The sequence below is a fragment of the Meleagris gallopavo genome, chromosome 4, assembly GCF_905368555.1.
Source record: "Meleagris gallopavo chromosome 4, MGAL_WU_HG_1.1, whole genome shotgun sequence".
NCBI lineage: Eukaryota > Metazoa > Chordata > Aves > Galliformes > Phasianidae > Meleagris > Meleagris gallopavo.
Genome location: NC_139407.1, coordinates 17,185,798 through 17,205,920, shown reverse-complemented (window position 1 = coordinate 17,205,920; position 20,123 = coordinate 17,185,798). Strand labels below are relative to the sequence as shown.

Genomic DNA, 20,123 nt, shown 5'->3' with positions numbered 1-20,123 from the left:
GGATAACAGGCAGAAACTGGAACACGGGAACCTCCATACTAACACAAGAAAAAAAACTTTTTAACTATCAATGATAGAGCATTGGAACAAGCTGTGCAAAGTAGTGGACTCTCCTTCTACAGAGATACTCAAGATCTGCCTGCACACTTAGCTATGAACCTGCTGTAGGAGCCTGCCTTAGCAAAGGAGTCAAACTCAATTATCTCTAGAGGTCTCTTCCGATCCTACAGTTCTGCGATCCTGTGACATAAGTTTTGTGACTAGGGCACTTCACTGTCAGACAGTAGACCTGGTATCTCCAGGACTGACCAAAAAAATTACAAGCTGAGTAGAAAACTCAACTTGGCACTGTAATACAAAGGAAAGCGCAGCAGTAACAGCAGAGTAGCAAGATCCTAGGCTGCAGCAAGCAAAGACTTGCTCAAATGCAACAGTTATGGGCACAGAAATATAAAAAAAAGGTACTTCTTACCTTCGAGAAGGCCTCAAGTACACAGTGATCTTCAGCAAAATATCCTTGCATCCACTCCCAATGCTTAAATGAGGTCTGGGAAGGGGTGGATCCTGGCTCCACCCCTTCCAGTCACTCAGGTACATTGCATGCATCTGAGCTCCCCTGGGTTGGCCCTGTCTTCCACCAGATGTTCAATCACTGCTTCAGGATGTGACTTAGCATTTCTGCTACAGGCAGGAATTCCCATTTTCATTCTGTATTCTAACACAACTTTTATTTGAATATAATGAAATAATAGTAAATAATTATTAACAAATAAGAAAGGTCAGGTCAAATGGAGCATTTTGGATAGTTTGAAAGCTGCTCAGATTTGTAGCATGCAAGTTACCGATTCCACCCTCCTCTCCCAAAATAACCACAACATGAGAACATCCTGGTAATGTATGGAATTTTATTCGAACAAATTGATACAAAACCAGGACAGTACATCAAATGAACCAGAACAAGCAGAAACAGACTTAAGCATTGTCAAATAAGGCACATATAAAAGAAATCTACAAGCATAATCCAGTGAAACAGACATTTATACGTCTGGAGGTAGAAATAATTACAAAAATACTGACAAATCTTAAGCAGTAGCAGATTTATTAAAACAATTACTACATAGGTCCCCATTTTGAAAAATGTCCTGTAAAATAATGTTTCTTCAGCATCTGATGTTGATAGACTTATACTGTTTATGTATTCAAGCATTGAAAGAATGCTACCAGTGTTAAAAATTGTCAAAACCATGAGGAATAAAATGAAGAAACTACAAAAAGTTATAAAACTTCAGAAAACTCATGGTCATCAATAACATAAGGGTCCTCGGGGGTATGGCATTTCATTTCTTCCTTAAATTCCACATATTTACAGTTTAGAGACCTAATGAGGCTTTCAATAGCGTGGCTATATCTGCTGGAATGGCCCCTTCTTCTCCTGAAGAATCAAAACATACATTAGTAGAACAGTAAGTATTTTACATAAACTGACAAAGTCTAGAATCTCAAAACTGTACACAATCCTCTACTTGCAAGCATTTGGTTTGTGTTAGATTCAAGGGACGCTTCCTGTCAAACTGAAAAGTAAACTGGCACACCACATTTTTCTAGTTTGAAGTGGAACAAAATTGTCTCATCTTAATTATGAGCACAGTTTTTTGGAATAATATATTGGAGTGATCTCCTTAACTCATGTAAGGAGAAATCATTACTAGCAAGACACTTACCCAAATCCGCTGCCGTCATATCTTGTTCTAACTTCAATTTCTGCTGGTTCATTTTGAGCATGGATTCTTCAATAGTCCCTTTACTGATCAGCTTTATGACTTTTACTTCTCTGAAAAGCACAAAACAAGATGAATATATCTTGACAGTTTCTTCGGATTAGTGCAGAAGGAAAGGACCTATGCCTTTGTTCGAGTGGCAGTAGTTTACAATACTAAAGCAGATAGTTTTCCCTCTTCGGACCAGTTATGCTCCACACTGACAGACAACTTGTTTTCTCCTCTACTCAGCCAGCACAAGAGCCTGTATGGTCTCAAAAAACTCACGTTCATAGAAACAACTGAACATTCCTCAATCCAATACTACAGGCAAAATACCATTTACTAAACACACTCTATTGCTCACAACTTATTCCTTAGTGAAGACCACAGAGCAGAAGACTGATCCTTTCTTCAAGGCATTGCAGCATTTTAAAGCTTAAAAGTCTTTGGAAGAAAACAAACAGCTTTTTCAGCCATTTCCAATGACTTCAGACCAGTCTTCAAATAAATTTCTGGTGCTAAGAACTGATGTGAATTGTGGAAAAACGAAAAATAAGAGTAGAATGTAATTAAGGTTAGTTCCACCTACAACATGCAATTGTAAGACAATTGCAACTATTTAGCTGCAAAGCAATCCAGAGATGGCTTAGAGAAATCTGATTAAAATGGAATCTTCAAAACAAACTGTTTGCCTCCAAGAGAAACAAGCATCACAATTACAAAGTCTTACCTTGTCTGACCTACTCTATGGCATCGATCTTCCGCTTGCTTATCATTGTATGGATTGCAATCGATGTCATGAAGAATAACAACATTTGCTGAGGTCAGATTGATTCCCAAGCCACCAGCTTTGGTTGACAGGAGGAACACAAATATACCCATATCTGTATTGAACTCATCTATTAGATGTATCCTACAGAACAAAGGAACACGCACACCAGATCTTAGAAAACAACAAAACTCTTTCTTCAGAGTTGAATATAGAAGTTATGATTATGATCTGAGGAAGAGGTCAGTGGTATTGCAAAGCAACTCAAAAGTACAGATGTTAGGCATAAAGGAAAAACTGTGACAATTCTAGGGGGTGACCAGAACATACTTAGAGATTGGTAAGACAGAGCAAAGAATGAAGTGATGTTTGGAATAAGATCTTGGATTATCATCATGGAATACAAAGAATAAGCTGGTGGAGGAGGGTGGGGAGCACTGAGGTAAGGCAAAACAGGTGACAGGAGAGTGAAGAATTTAGGTTCACAACTGTCTTGCACTAATTGCATATGAAAGTTAAGAGTAGTAGAGATTTCAGCTGTAAGTGGGAAGTAACATCATACCAATAACTTGATTATTTAAAGAAGAAAAGAGCATCTAAAAAAAGATTCCATGAAACGGGAAGTGTCTACAGGTGAGCTTTTGTTAAGTCATGCTGACATAAAAGCAAATCAAAACATCGTTTATAGCAAAGGTGAAAGTTCTCCAGTTGGATATGCTAAGCTGATAATCTTATCATATAACTCACCTTTCAGCCTCACCATTGTTAAGGCAATCTGAAATTCAACATTAAACTCCTACCAATTTCCATCAACTACACAATTCTATATATTAGAAAACAAAGATTACTAAGTCAGATCCTCCCTGCAAACGGCAAATCCATATCTTCAACTGCCTTCAGAAAACAAACAGAAGTCACATACCTGTCAGAAATCTGCGTTTTTCCATCCAACCTAATATATCTGTGTTGCCAATGTTTTAGGAACACTTCCAAGATATCCAGTACCATTGTAAACTGGCTAAACAACACAACTCTGTCACCCTGGAAATGACAAAGCAAAACAAAAGTTTTAAAACACTTCAGTTAAAGGTGATGAACTAGACAAATGTATTATTTGCATTTAAAAACTGATTTTACTTAGAATCCCTGATTTCAAAACAGAAAGACTAAGCTGAAATTACTAAGATGCAGACTGACTTTTAGTAAAACACGTCCAGTATTTCTGTTGTGTTAGTCCACCTTTAGTTAGAGCCAGAAGTTTTTTTAGTTATTTTGTACTTGGGTCAATTAAGCAACCTAGAAATCACAAATCAAATGCAAGAATGACAGATCTATAAAAATATTTGTTAAAAACTGTTAAATTTGAGCTGTTTTCCATATCATAGCTCCCTGTTGAAATATTTGGCTACATGCTTATTTGCAGAATAAGCCAGTTTGAGTTCGTAACTCAAAAAATGACATCTTATGTTTATGTTAAAATAGCCATGTATTAAACCAAATTAATAGTCTCATTCACAGGCTAAAAGAAAGTCAGATGATTCAGCCCTTATGAGCTGTGAAAGCGATACTGCACCTTCCTGCTAATTAATGTCATGTTAACTTGGGTTAGAATATTCAATACTTGGAAAAATGAGGGAGCCTATTTTCATTGTGTAATCTTATTGTCTATAGAGCAAAGTGCAAAAGTAGGACTACATGTTAAAAGCAGTGCACTGCATACACATTAAATCACACTATAACGCTCCACACAAAAGCAACTGAGTAGCACATACAGCTGCTTGTAACCAGATGGTGAGGTTTTTTTGATGCCAGCCATTAGACAGACAGCAAAGGATATTTCAATGATCTGTAGTACAAACCTTCTCTTTAAGGTCAGATAGAAGGCGTTCCAATACTCTAAACTTTCCCGAATCCAAAATCTGATCCATATCTAACTTGAAGTCACTGACATGAGAATATTGCTTACAAAGCAAATGCAGTTCAAAATCTGTCATTACTGTCATATCTTCAAAGATAAGGTCAGGATTAGCGTCACAATGCGTGGGTTCCTATTAGCAAAAATGAAGGAAAACAATACAATATACAATCTTGATACACAGACAAGGAAAAAAAAAACAATTACATCCACAATTTCTGTAAGAATAAAAAGTAGCACAACTAGACATTGACGAATGCCAGAGCATGGCTCATGCAAGCAACAGAAGATGAAATCTGCAACCCCAGGTTTATAATAGAAGATTGTCACTTTACAATTTAACTCTTGCGAGAGTTTGTGCTAACAAAAACTAAGTATATTCTCAACCTCCACAGCCATTACCTAGTTCTCATCAAGCCCTATGATCTTTTGCCCCTGTATCAGACCTCTTCCCCTGAAGACACATTCCCTAAAAGGGAGATCCAATCCTTGGTTAGATGGTAGAAGACATGGGAAGCCCAGCCCAAGATGAAGGGTGGGTAGAGGGATGTCATGCCTGGAAGAAAGAGGAAAAGAAAAGCCACATCTGGAGAGTACGATGGCATGAGAAGGAATAAAAAAGGGACAAAAATCCTTCATAAAAATGAATAACTTCTTCCCTTCCCCCCAACCCTGACTGGCTTTATTTTTAGCAAAACTACAGATATTCACAGCCAGCTGCAACTTTCTCAGAGTACACCCTCCTGCGTGACCCAAGATTTCTTGTTTGCACTTTAGAATGATGCAACAATTTTTCCCCAACTCCACAGGCACTAAACCCAGACATGTGACCAAAAAACCCTCAATACTTCAGTACATCAGTGCCCTATTTTTATGTCTATATTGCCTAGATTCCTTGCTGCTCAGCAAACACTAATAAACTCAGATGCCCTCCTCCTGAGATATTTTCTTAAGTTTTATGGTTTTAAGTTTTGGTGTAGAGGGAAGAGGTGTTAAAGGGTGAGGGTCATAGAAAAGATGATGACTGCAATCTCAGAACTATTCTCTCCATTTAACGTTGGTTCTAGAAGTCAGAGTGTTAAAACACACAGAACTTGGCTGGATAGATGCAGAAAAACAAAAAGCAGCAACAATGAATTAAGACTTACAAAAACACACTTTTGATCCAAGAACTGACAATAAAAGTAAATTTTAGTTACATTAAAAATCCTGAGGAATCAGAGACTGCTGCTGAATCTCACCACCTTACCTTAAGCATAAGTTTGGACATTGTCTTGAGTTTGTCAGCTGTGTAATACTGACGATGTAAGAGAGGGTGATTAGCCATTTTTCTAAGTTGCATCATCGCATTTCCCATATCAGAGTTTTTCTCTGTCAACAAAAAAATAAGGTATAATCAGAAGCAGCACAGATCTAGATGCATCTTCAACTCTCAGGAGAACATTAGTTTTAAGGAAAAGTCCTTATATTCAATAGTCTATTTAAAAATAAATCACAGAAGGAATATAGTTACTTTATGAGTGTATGGGGCTGCTGAATCACAACCTGAACCTCTGATTGATCACCTGAGGCGAACAATGAGTCAGCCAAGGCAACACAGGTGAAGGCAAATCACCTGTGCTGCAGGCTCCACCTCTCCTAGACCCATTTAAGAGCTGACTGCCAGTGGGGAAGGATCTCGTCTGGAGATCCACTCTGCTGGAGTTTCCTACGTGAGCCCAGGATAGGGTGAGTGTCCTTTTCTGCTCTAGTATTATTATTACATAAGCCAAGCTCTCAAATATACTATATCATTTGTATATTCATTAATTGTTCAATGAATATTAGACATCTTTGCAAAACAAAAACTTTGTAGTTCCACTCAACAGAAATCTAAGTTTAGGAAAACAACAACAACAACAAAAAAAAAAGCAAAAGGAAATGAAACCATCATATACCGTTACCCTTCATAGTTTTCTTCAGCTTGTTTAAGAGATCACAATATAGTTGCTCTTGCTTCTCAGACATAGCACATAATTCAATGTGATCTTTTTTGGGAGGTAGCTGTTTAAGAACCTAAGAAAATAAAAATGTACTAGGTGAAAATAGTACTGTAAAAAAAATAGTAGTTATATATTATTTTACAGACTTACTCTTATCTTATTCTACTCATTCTCTTCATGCCAACTTTTTCCATTGGCTGCAACTTTGCTAACTGAAACCAAGTCAGTAGTTTGACTTACAAATTCAGAACTTGTCCTGAATTACGCATTACGCATGTCCCAAAATAACATGATCTGAACACTTGAAAAGAAAAAAAACAACCAACCAAAAACCAGCACCTGCACAAAATAAAACACACTACTGGGAACCCACTTCCCTGCTAATCAAAGCAAACTATTTTTGAACCTACTGACTACTAAGTACACATAAATCACAGTAAGACACAAATATTATTATTTGTGAATAGTAATAGTATTACTATTATCTATTACTAGAGGAGGACTAAGGAGAATCTCCATCCTTTACTAGAAGCAGGAGAGAACATGTCTACTGAGAAAGAAAAGACTGCTATCTCAATATCTTCCTTACATCTCTCTTTAAAAGTCAGAGTAGTTATCCATGGGGTACTCTAGCCTGACCTGGAAGTCTGGGATGGAGAGATGAACAACCCCCCCACGATTCTGGTGGAAACAGACCTAGTGCTTCATCTGGACTGCCACACATCCATGGGGCCAGATGAGACACACCAAAGGGTGCTGAGGGAGCCGACAGAGAAAGCAGCTTGGCAATCATTATCTACCAGCATTCCTGGTCAACCAGAGAAGTCCCAGAGGACTGGAGTCATGCCAGCATAACACCCATCGACAGGAAGGGTCATAAGGGGGATTTAAGGAACTACAGGCCTATCAGCCTGACCTTGGTGCCAGGCAAGGTTATGGAGCAATCATCATGAGGGAGAACACATAACAGGTGTAGGACAAGTGGGGAATCAGGCCCAGCCAGCACTGGTTCATAAAAGACATGTCCTGCTTGACCAACCTCACCTCCTTATATGATTGAGTGAGTTGTCAGGTAGTTGAAGGGAAAGGCTGTTGAAGTGATCTACCTCAATTTCAACAAAGCCTTTGACACTGTCTCCCACAGTATTTTCCCAGAGAAGCTGGTAGGGTATGGTTTGGACAGGCACACACTTTGCTGGGTAAAGAACTGGACGGAGGGCCAGGCCCAGAGAGCGGTGGTGAATGAAGTTAAATCCAGCTGGTGACTGGTCATGAGTGGTGTTACCCAGGGGTCCGTTCTGGGGCCTAACCTGTTCAGTATCTTTATTGATAACCAGAACGAGTGCATTGAGCACACCCTCAGTAAGTATGCAAATGACATCAACATGAGAGGAAGTGCCAATACACCTGGGGGCAAAAAGGCCTTCAGAGGGCTCTGGCCAGGCTGGATTGAAGCCTACAGGATGAAGTTAAACAGGACTGAGTGTCACATCCTGCACTTCGGCCACAACTACCCCAGGCAACACTAAAGGCCAGGAGCAGAGTGGCTGGAAGACTGTGGAGAGGAAACAGATCTGAGGGTATCGGTCAACGCTCAGCTGAAAGAGACAACAGTGTGTCCAACTGGCCAAGAAGACCAACGGCATCCTGGCTTGCACCAGAAATACTGTCTTCACAGCAGGAGCAGAGAAGAAATCAGTCCTATGTACTCAGCACTGGTGAGGGTGCATCTTGAGTACTGCATTCAGTTTTGGGCCCCTCACTATGAGACAGACATTGAGGTCCTGCAATGTGTTCAGAGAAAGGCAATGAAGTTGGTGAGGAGCTTGGAGCACAAGCCTTATAAGGAGCAGCTAAGGGAATTTAATCCGAAGGAAGCTCAGGGGAACATCATCACTCCCCACAGCTACCTGAAAGGAGGTTGTGGCAAGAAGGGAGTCAGCCTCTTCTCCCATGTAACTAGTGACAGGATTAGAGGGAATATGACCTCAAGTTGAGACAGGAGACATTCAGGTTGGACATGAGGAAAAATACTACTCCAAAAGAGTGGTTAGGCACAGGAAAAACCTGCCTAGAGAGGCAGTGGAGTCACTGACCCTGGAGGTGTTCAAGAAATGTTTAGATGCTGTACTTAGGAACATGGTTTAGTGGAAAATACTGGTGGTTGGATGATCTTGGAGGTCTTTTCCAACCTTGATGATTCTATGATTCTATGATCTCACATGATCAGCAGTACCTGGTCATCAGGACAACAGGTCCCAGACCTCTCTCTCCACTGCAAGGGGCAAGTCCAGTCCCTATAGAGTAGCCTTAGACATGTGCTAATGGATGCAAACAAGTGGAATTTTCAGAATAGACAATGAAATCTCTTGATGTCTCCTTAGTGCACCAGATAATCTTTCAATGATCATTACTAACTAAAATTCCTAGCTTCATTAAATACTGAGCATTGAAATCCAAAACTACCACAGCATCTCATATTCTTGCAAACTTCAAGATGAAGAGAAACAAGATTCTTGTTCCTCCTAGAGAAACGTAAAATTAGCACTGATGAAACTTGACATTAAATTCCACAAGCCTCAAAGATTATGAGATTTTCTGATACCAAGGAACCATTATTTTAAAAATAAATAATTACCTCATCTTTTACTCTTCTCAAGATGAATGGTTTTATTATCTGCTTTGCATGTGCAATCCTTTCCTTTTCATATGTGCTTTGTTCTTCAGCAGTCTTCTATGGAAATATTGCAAGAATTCAATTACAGGGTGAAGTTTCCAGCAATAACACCACATCCTAAAATTTCTAAGCTGATGGAGAACTCAACCAGAAGAGGCAGACATAACAGGACAGTTAGCACTCTGAGACATCCTATTATGGTATATGTTTACTTAAAATAGTTTATTTTACTGTTTCATTTTCTAGATTTTCACTACCTGTTTCTACAAGGTACCAATAAGCAAGTGGTAGCAGCAGTGATATAGTAAAAAAGTTAGTTTCAATGAAAGAATATACAACACTCACTGTTTTTGAAGAGAACATCCTTCGGATTTCACTTGTGCTGCTACTGAACATATGTGGCATAACAAAATTCAAGAGAGACATCAACTCCAACAGGTTATTCTGAACTGGAGTTCCTGTTAGCAGTAAGCGATGCTTTGCCTATTTGTCCAAATTAAAAAAAAACAAAAAAACAAACACTAGTGAGAAATACTAGTTGAATGTGTTAAAAACTAATACTGGAAAGTGAAATACTACTCACTGAGAACTGACGTGAACTTGATTTAAACTACAACTATTTAAATTTTAAATATAGTTAAGTCTTATGAAATAATTGATTGGGGGAAGTAAAAGAAAATGCTTTTGGATCTGTGCAAAGCTGATCTTAGATCAGTGTAAGACTACTCAAAAAGCTTAGCCCAGATCTAAGACAATCCTCCCTGTCTGTATTGTGTTTTGGGTGGGTTGTTTTTTTTTTTCCCCCCTAATTAAAATTAATGCAGTAACTGTTGCCTACCTATTTTCTTTTTTCTAAGGTAAAAGAGTACTTTACACACAAGTTTTCAACTGCAAGTACAAGCCACAATTTAACGGCTTAAACATCAACTTCCTAAAAATGGTTTTAGTGAAAATATTGAAAAATAAGTTGTAATAAGTTAAGTGATCATAAGTATATTACTTCTTATTTCAAATTTATCTTTTAAAATGACATTGAATAGGCTACAAACTTCAAGAAAAAGCTATTTCAAAGTTGGTTAGCTTTTTTTAGTACAGACCTATCAGAATACATCCTTAAATACTAGAATATTCCAGCACAAATTGTTTTAGTTTTCAGAACAGCAATTTTACCATCTTTACTGCGAGTAAAGACTGGAAAGCTGCTTAACACTGAAACTGAACCACTATCCTAATTGTACCAATGCTGTAAGAATCCAACTACATCTCATAGGAAACTCATCCCCTTGAAAGAGATCACAACACAGGATAAACTCCTAAAACTACACCACAACTTATGTCCACCTGCATAGCGTAGTTTCTGAAATATGATGTGCATATAAACTCCTTCCCTCCATAAGGATAACATAGAAAAAAACCCCATCCTCCCACCAACTAAGTCTCTTACATTAATTCTCATAAGCTGCTGGTAGCGTACAGAGCTCATGTTCTTGAGCATATGACCTTCATCAAAAATTGCATAGTTAAGTTTCACCTTGCGAAATAGACTTCGATCATCTGAGCTGCTAATTGCACAGTTATACCTGTCAGAGGAATAAATTACAAAAGAAACATTAAATGTAAACTTAACATGAAGGTAGTGCTCCCACAACTAAATTACATTCTGTATAATTCTAAGAGCAACAGAAAAGAACAGCAGGGGCCTTAAGTAAAACTGTCTAGAAATAATCAAACATAACATAGTTTAGTATTGTCAAATAATTACAGTTTACTTGATAAGCCAGTGCTCTTCATACCACTTTCCAAAAATCCACACAAACCTATTAGAAAGTATGCACATTATCTGCTACAGCATTAATAAAAGCCTTTTTATCATTACTTGGAGAAGATGAAATTCCTTTTCCATCTCATCACATTCTAAATATTGCTTGTTAGTTATTCATTCTATGAATTGCGTTGGCAAGCACACTTCACACCTCCCTCACTCAGTGATATTGCAAAGAGCAATCTCCATAGGCTTTAACTCTTGCCAAATAAGACAGACAAAGAATGAAGAAAGCTTCACACCCTTCAGTGAAATACAACTGGCAGAGATCAAATTTTGTTATATCACTAGAGGTCAGTAGACAGTAACTAGATTTCCTTTGCTTTTTTATTACTGTACTTACGTAGTTACAATGACATTGAACTCTACAGCTCTGTTACTAATGTCAGCCCGGAGATGTTTCCTATCTTCCTGAGATCCTATGGAATGAAAAACATGAGTACAACTACATATGCATATAAAATCTAAATACATACTAAAATCAAGATTACATACACAAAATTAATGCTGTTTTCCTGTATAAGAACAATTATCTAAAAACAATGCTTCTATGAGCAATTAATGTTTTCTGAGGCTGACCAGGCAACCAACTGTATGAGTGGATTAATTTCTAAATGACATCGCTCACCATAGTAAAAAAGGACATTCAGTTCAGGACACCACAGATTAACTTCTCTTATCCAGTTATCTGTAAAATATCAGTAAAAAAATCCAAGTTACTTCTTCTTATGCCTTACATAATTCTAAAACCATCTCAGCATTAAAACTAAAGCCTGACTTTAAAGCAAATACCTTAAAATTCTCCCAAATGTTAAGAATTATCTTTCCAAATGCTGAAAAATCGTTAACGTTTAGGGAAGCTAAGCAACCATCAGATTCCAAAGCCTCTTCCTTCAAAAGGATTCAGAAGCTTTCTTCAGCAATTCAAAAACAGCAGTTTGACATAAGCAAACCTTTTCTATATGACTCCTGCTAATAGCTCATGCTTTAAACTCCGATTGAAATCAGAGTTTTTACTAGGTCTAAAACAACATAAGTGTTTACCGCATTGCTTAACTGCTCACAGATTCCTTCCCCAGAAGAATTAATTCCTCAAAAAGCAATCACTTCATTTAACACCTATTTCCATTTAGAAACATTTCATCAGAAGACAATGCCTCTAGGAATTGGCAAAGTATCATAACTCGATCCATTTCCAGGTGTGCAGACATCAAAACAGCCACCAGAAATGTCACCAGGCTGAAGACAAACATCCTTGTACATGGTGCATGAGTGTTATTCTCAAACCATCACATACAACTGCAAAAGGGGGTTTCTGGTAATTGCCATCTGTCCTATACCTGGGTTGGACCCAGCCTGGGGACGATGGGATTCTCCAACAGAAAAGTCTGAGAAGTTGTTGGCAGATTGTACTTTTCAGGCTTTAGAGCACTGAATAATAAAAGCTTGGCCAAAGTTGCTGCTACAATTTATGAGTCTCTACATACCACTTCATAAAAGCACCCTCATTCACACCTCAGGTTTTGAATTATATGCATTTTTTATGAGTTACTTTAAAAAAACTAACGGATTCTAGTGAGTTTTAAAAGCATATTGATAATGGCATTTTCAAACAGATCTGACTGAAACATGTGTTAGAAGAAGTGTAAGATATGTATTGGCTTCAAAAATTAAGAGCAGTATTTTATTCCTAATAAAAATTGCTACTTTCTATTTTTCATAGTATTTCAGTAAATCCAATTTAACTTCAGAGAACTAGTTTATCCTAAAATTCAGCCTTGCCGAAGGATTTCACTCCACTATATTCTTTACACTTTTAATTGATCTATTTCATTGAACAATGAAAATACAAAATTAAAACACACTATTTGCCTCATCATTTTAGAATTTTGATCTGCTTTAAAAATACTGCATGAATCAAAGAGGAAAAAGGCACTGAATGTTTTGAATGCAAAAAAAAAAAATCTAAGCACAGCCTGAAGATACGGAATTTCAGCCAATATTCAATAAATAAAAGACTTAGCTAAACAAGTTCAAACTGTAACAAGCAGCTTTATTTTTTGTGAATCACACACAATATATTAAAGAAATCCATGTAAGGTCTAATTAATTTATAACAAGCATACTTGCACTACAGTTTGCATTCCATTTCAAATTCCCTAAGGAGCTGAAAAGCATCGTGAGAAAACACAGCTTTCTTTCTTTAAATCGTTTCCAAATTTTAATAGCTCATCCACAATTTCTGTCCTTTTCCTTTTTTTAAAGTCAAGTAACTTTGAGACTTGCAACTTACCCAGTGTTGAAGCTGGCACAACTATCAAATGTGGACCACTATCACCCTCTTGGTAGATATGGGCCAGAAATGCAATAGCTTGAATTGTTTTTCCTAAGCCCTACAAGAATACAAATCCATTTAAACAAAATTTAGTCTCCAGAATGTAACAGCTTCATACTACTGAGATGATTACACCATAATCAGTGGTAACTGACGACTACAGATCTGCACAGAACAATCATTCTGTCAAACAGCATTATTTTCAGAAGACAGTTCTTTCAGTAATAGTTAATTGCCTTTTCAGCTCGATATTTGAGCATCAGTGATTCACCTACTTCATTTACAAAGTTATTCATTTTAGTTCAGCTCATCAAAGCTTCAAGAAACTGAGTTCAGACAACAGCTCATTTGGAAACTAATCATTTCTTTCAATAAGAACCAATCATGCAACTGACTCTAGCTACTTCTGAAGTGGGATTTAATATGGAAATCACATTTGTTTGCAATAAACTTACATTTCTGCCAACGTTCACTCACCTGTCTTTTATACCATGGATTTAAAGTTTTAATCTTAGCTACCAGAAAATTTTCTTGAAGTCATGCTTACTGGCAGGAAAAGTATGGAAGAAACTCTCTCTAAGTATTAGTGAAGCAAACTGATCTGTTCATTCACATTAAGTCACAAGATGAAAAGCAACTAGCACTCAAAGCCTCAAATCCGTAAAATTTCCTGGTTTTAATCCTGTTAGAAAACTTATGAGGGGTAGGATTGACAATAGATGGTTAAAATTCTGGAGAAGGAGGAAGTGCTTGCATTGCTTTTTTTGTATTGTTACCTATCAGTTTGGAAACTGACGGAGAAAGGTAGAACAAATGGGCTCACTAAAGCTCAGTGTGGGACAAAAAGAGTTAATTTTCTGTTTAATTGCACAAAGCAATTATACAGAAAAGCTATAAGAATAAATGGTTCAAGAATTATCTGTTGTGTTAAAAATTGGTTTAATTACATCAGAGGACCATATGACTTGTAATTATCAGTATCTATGAATCTCAATTTATCTTGAACTTTCAAATTGAGAAAAAGAGCTTAGCAGACACTGATATTGAAAAAGATATGGAAAAACGTTTGAAGAATTTGTTTATGATTTGAAATGTACTAGCTAAAACAAATGTTTTCCTTTTTTTTTTTTTTTGAAGTCCAAATCAGATTATGACTAAGATATCTCCAATACTTCTAACAACTGTCAAATAATCAGTTTCATATTTACCATTTCATCAGCCAAAATACCATTCAGTCCATGTTTATGAAGAAGTGCTAACCAGTTTAAACCAATCTTCTGGTATGGCTTGAGTTCCAAACTTGAAAAAAGAAAACAGAAGAATATCAGCTTTACCATGTTGCTGTCTTTTGTTTCTTTATCTATGAAACACAAATTCAAACCTCTGTTTATCACAATAGGTGATAAACATGTTTAACATTGCTTGTATTTTAATCCACTCTAAATCTCCTGGCGTAGTGAAAATGCACCTCCAACTCCATGTCATCAGTCAGCTGAATATCAGAAAGCATTTCTGAACGAAGTAGTGTGCTGGAATTCTTATACATGTTGAACAATCAAAAATGAATATTACAATAAATTTCTTACTCTTAAATCAGTGATTGATAACCACTTAAAAACAGTTACACAATCAGTATTTTTTAAAATATACAATGAATTAAATATTATTGACAATATTGACACCAACAACAAAAACCACACATAATCCACAAAGCATTCTTGACCAGTTCCCCCTATTCTGTTTTGACACAAAAGAAAATTATTTTGCCATTTACCATTCATCCTTCTAAGTTTCATTCAGGTACTACGCTGGCCATTTCCATTTCACCTCTATACCTCCTAACCATTATGATAACATGCCTTATCCCATTCTCCTCCCGGCTCCCCACTGCCATCCCTCCTCAACTCTGCTCTCTTTTCTAATACCCTCTTGGAGCTTATTACCAATTTATGTGCCTAAAATAAATTCTCCCCTTCAGCAAATGCCCCTGCATCCATAAATGGAAAAATACAGATCATGGCCTGAACAGACAACTAGCCTGTGAGAGAGGGCTGATTTTAGATTGAGAACACAAGTAAACTGCCTCCAGCTTCTGCGTGTAGCTAGAAGAAATTTGCTCATAAGAAACTGCTCTGTAGCTGCAACCAGGTATCCTTGCTTTCTGTGAATGACCTAACTTAACCCAATCCACAATGTTTTATCGTCTCCCACTGTTACATATACGGCTGCAGTACTAAGAGGTTGTGTGGAAACCTTACTGGCTGGGTGCCACTGGTATCTGCTGGGGGAATCCCCAGGGCAAACACTCTGCAAGCCAGCTGCCACCAGTAATGAAGACCTGGGGGAGACTTTCCCAGCTGGCTGCCCCCAGTAATGTGAACACCTTTCTACTAAACTGATGAATACTAACTTGCCTCTGTGTACTTTCTTCAGAATCAGTAAACCTTATGCAGAAGCACTGGAGCTTTTGCATGACACGCTCCCACTGAATACAGAGTTTGAAATCATTTTGCACATCTGCCTCTTGACTTAGGTCCTCAGTGAGCAAACTTGTGAAGGTTATCAGCTACAGATTAATTGCCACTGGCATCCTAGATATATAAGATCCCCTTTAGAATGGTGGTTTTGGTTTTGTCGCTTTTTTATCAAAAAGAAAAACAGAACAACTTGTGATCCCATCATTCAAAATTCCACATTCATAAAAAAACTGAACTGTTTTATCATTGCATTATTGTGTGGCGTCCACAATCCTCCTCACCAGCTTTCCTGATGGACTTAAAAATATTTATTGCATTCCCTCAAGCACTGCACATGCATCACTGTGTAGATCCTCAAGACCTGATAAGTGAGACTTACAGTTGCATTTTCACAGGGAACAATACTGAAAATCCTGGAGTTCAAACACAGCTTATTATCCAAGATTCCTTCAAACGTAAAAAAAAAAAATATATATATATATATATATATATACATGTATATACCTCTGGTTCAGAATGGAGGGTTGCTCTATGTTCCATTTGCATCCTCCATCTTCAGTAATCTTGGTTACTTGTTTTGTCAGTTTATTTGAAATTTCTTCACATTTATTCATGAGCTTGAGAACCACATCTCTCTCCTTCAGCAGGGTCTTGCAGTTCCACACGATGTCTTCTGACAAGCCAGCAGTCTTAGTTATTTTTGAAAACTACAAAAAATATTTAAAAAAATACTATGATAAATAAAATACTATGATAAAAAATACTACTGAAGGGAAGCAGAAGATCAAATGCTGGTTTGCGACTCTCAGCATTGTACTCATCATCCTTCTGTTCACAAAGCTTTATAAAGCTGTACTATCAGATGCTTTCAGCAAGTTTCTCCCTAATTTTAGTTAAAATTGCCAGAGCAAAAGCACTTTGCTTTGTGTAGCTGCTGCAAATCCCTGTCCACCCACAGTGTACAAAAGATTAATATAGAACAGCCCTAGTTATCTTTGGCTGTGCTCCTCTTTTTTTCCTAAATCTGAGTTAATGTCCATGTAGATACCTGATAAAAGTTCAGAAAAAGGTGTTAAATTTAACCCAAGACTTAAACAGATTCTCCTAGAATTCCTTTCTCAAATGAAAAAAAGATCACAGAATTATTACACATTAAGTAACAGATCAATACCTCAGAGTAAAAGAGCAAAATAAGTTAAATTGGACTGTACTTGTTTTGACTCCAAAAAACTCCTGTGACAGCGATGCCCTCTACTGACAGTTCTCAGTCACAGTTTCCAGGTTTCTTGTTTGTTTATTTTAAACAAAATCCATAGGTTAAACCAGGCTAAGGCACACATATCAACATATCAACACTGGCAAAAAAAAGTAGACACTCTTTAATAAGAAGTTGCAAAGAACATCATTTTCAATAGGCGATTAGGAAATTTCAACATTTGTTTTGGTGCCTAAAGCTTCAGCTGGCATAAACATAAATCCTGTAATCTATAAATAAATGTGTGGAGAATGAAGCCATCTGCCATTAAAAAAAAGTTGAATTACTTCATGTCAGCATATTAACATTCATCTCCAAGTTACAACAAGAAACACTCTAGCCACTGATTTTCATGTGGAAAAACAGAGTTGTGCTGTCACTCAGAACACACGTAGATTCATGGATGGCCTCTGCATTACCAGAGGCTCTCACTCCTGTAACTCCATGAATTTTTCAAAAGAGGTCCAAAACTCTGAGGCTATTACAGATACAATCTTCCATAGCAGGCTTGAGGAAACATCCTGCAGGAGAGTCGAGCCAAAGTCCGAGTAACACCACACTGACAGCCTGCTCCAGTTTACTCTAGTACATTTAAAGGTGATTCAGGATTCCACTACTGCTTAGCCTCATCCTTGACAAACAAACCCCAGCTCTATTTTTAGCAGTGTCTATTTCTAACCTGACACATTTACTGTTTCCACTCAGTTTCTTCTTGTGGAAGATTTATGGATTTGTATACACTTTTTTTTTGCTAGTTTGAGTTTTGTAAGAGTTTACAAATGTAATCAAGCAGAATGAAAAATGACAATACAGCTGGAGCTCTCATCTCTTAGTGGGTCCTAGATCATCCAGTATTGCAGTGTACAGAATGCAATAGACAAGCCTGTCTTTTTAGGGAAAGTAAGAACTAAAACAGAGAAACAAACTATATACACTATGCCTATACTTCCACATAGTGTTTTGTGTTTAACCTCCATTAACTCCTTAAGCATTTTCAGGTGTTGTTTTTGTTGTTGTTGTTGTTGTTGTTTTCTTTTGAAAGATGCAGGCATCATTTAATTCACATGAGGTCTTTAATATCAAAAGAGATGGCTTGCTTTGTGATTCAACAATACCACTGTGATTGAGAGTAATGAGAGGTAACAACAAAAATGAATCACAGAATGTTTGGGTTGGAAAAGACCCTTAAGATCCTCAAGCTCCTACCCCTCTGCTATAGGCAGGGACATGTCCCATAGACCAGGTTGCTCAAAGCCCCATCCAGCCTGGCCTTGAACACATCCAGGGAGGGAGCATCCACAAACTCACTGGGCAACCTGTTCCAATGTCTCAAGCACTGAAGTACACAACAGAACAAGAAACACCAAGCCCCCAAGAACCCAGCAAGCTCAGCTCAGCTTTTTCCAAACTTTTTAACTAATGTTGCGTATATTCTTTGTCCCTCTCTCACTCCAACACTTGATACCATACGCGTGTTTTGGTTACACGATTGCAGTTCACAACTTATTTTCTGAGGAAACAGCAGAGCTCGTTTCCAATATTGTCCAGTTTGAGAAGAGGACGCAAAATAATTCATCATCAACAAGTTTTTTAGAATAAGGGAAAGGAGGGAAGGCACTGGTGCTCATAAGTGCCACCATTTAAAAAAGAAAAAAAAAAAAGCAAACCACGCAGTAGTATACTACTGTGACAGGAGCCACATTGAGCAGCTCTCCAGTGGCTGCCAACATTTCTCAATACTCCTCCCTCTCTTTGCTCCCAGTTCCCACAAGTCCTCTTTCTGCTGACAGCCATTCAGCTTGTCTATCCCATAACCCATCTGCTCCTCTTGCATTATACCCCCAATTCTCATCACAGGAGATGCACAGCTACCGGCTCCTCAACATCACTAATTTCAGCTTCACAGTCCTTTAACTCTAAATCCATATTTTGTCTTCGTTCTACTTCTTGTGATCTTCTGTGAAGACAAGTACCAGAAGACTCAAACACGTGTTTTTTAGGATCATGTATCCCAATGTATGATGCTACTACCTACTCTATTTAAGTACACAGTGTATTCAACAGGAGGTCACAAGTACTTGTCCAGAGAGCGACTGATCTACAAATGAAGAAGCAGATAGCTAAAGCCCCAAGGAAATACCTAAGCAGTATCACCAAATCCAGTTTAACATCTGCTTTCAAAATCCACTCAAAAACACAGTTAAGCAATTCCAAGAATTTTCACTGATTCTGTAAGTTTGAAATCCATCTGAAAACTTTAAAACCATCTGAATAAGTAACAGCCTTAGTGCAACTTAAAAGTTTTGGCTAGAAAGAATATGGTATTCTATTTTAAGATTTCCTGGAAGAAGCCATTTAATTTATGGAGAGGTAGGCCTTCCTGTTAATGCTGTCAATCTTCACCTCAGTTGAGAGCTCTAAGATCTTTCTCAGTTCTGCTGAAGAACAGTGACATCATCTAGTTCTTTATAAAGTTGTTACAAAAGTAAAAGCTTCAGGTACCTTCATATTAAAGGGAAAAAAAAAACAAAACACCTTAAAAATAAGCCAACTTCTTTAAACACAAAAACAACCAACTCTCTACATTATTCTACCACTCCATGATTGTGTAGAGCAAAAAAAAAAAACCCACAAAAACGCTGGGCCACTGGGCTACTAGATCATTATAAAAAATTAAGTAACACTGACATTAAACATCTGCTACAAATCTGCTGCAAATCATTTCTACTCCAGGCAAGTATCCACAATACTACATAAACATGTAGCTGCTGACAGCAGCAACCTTTAGGAAAAAAAGATTTTGAACACAAACAGGCCCATACAATTTTTCTGTTACATATTTTACACAGAGAAAAAGAGAACAGCCCTGTAGCAAATATTTCTGCAGAGAATTAAGCTCAGGCAAAACCCAACAAGTTTAGAAAGGAATTGCCATATGACAGATGTTCTGTAAGAAGCCAAAGGCTTGAGGCAAAACGGATTTCTTTTGCAAAATATCTGTACCTCTCTTTTTTTTTTCCGAAGAACCTTCTCTTATCTCCCCCTTTTGCAACATAACGTACAAACATGATTTTGTTTTCTTAAAAGTTTCTTTATCAACCCTTACCGTTCTGTGGTAAGACAGTTCACGC

At 37.5% G+C, this 20,123-nt stretch overlaps 1 protein-coding gene across 2 annotated transcripts in view; it reads right to left on the bottom strand.

Moving 5' to 3' along the window:
- Positions 1–888: 888 nt before the first annotated feature.
- Positions 889–20,123, bottom strand: part of SMARCAD1 (SNF2 related chromatin remodeling ATPase with DExD box 1) — a 42,714-nt gene continuing 23,479 nt past the window's right edge. Inside the window, exons 10-24 of one of the 2 annotated variants that reach the window (XM_010709818.4) lie at positions 16,242–16,444; positions 14,469–14,559; positions 13,219–13,318; positions 11,554–11,613; positions 11,269–11,344; positions 10,548–10,683; positions 9,449–9,586; positions 9,065–9,160; positions 6,382–6,499; positions 5,694–5,815; positions 4,389–4,577; positions 3,452–3,570; positions 2,491–2,673; positions 1,722–1,831; positions 889–1,432 (exon numbers count right to left, since the gene is read on the bottom strand). In XM_010709818.4, coding sequence (XP_010708120.2) covers positions 1,371–1,432; positions 1,722–1,831; positions 2,491–2,673; positions 3,452–3,570; positions 4,389–4,577; positions 5,694–5,815; positions 6,382–6,499; positions 9,065–9,160; positions 9,449–9,586; positions 10,548–10,683; positions 11,269–11,344; positions 11,554–11,613; positions 13,219–13,318; positions 14,469–14,559; positions 16,242–16,444 — 1,803 coding nt within the window. In that variant the 3' untranslated portion in view covers positions 889–1,370. The remainder of the gene's footprint in view (positions 1,433–1,721; positions 1,832–2,490; positions 2,674–3,451; positions 3,571–4,388; positions 4,578–5,693; positions 5,816–6,381; positions 6,500–9,064; positions 9,161–9,448; positions 9,587–10,547; positions 10,684–11,268; positions 11,345–11,553; positions 11,614–13,218; positions 13,319–14,468; positions 14,560–16,241; positions 16,445–20,123) is intronic. The other variant, XM_010709819.4, reaches the window with a different exon arrangement.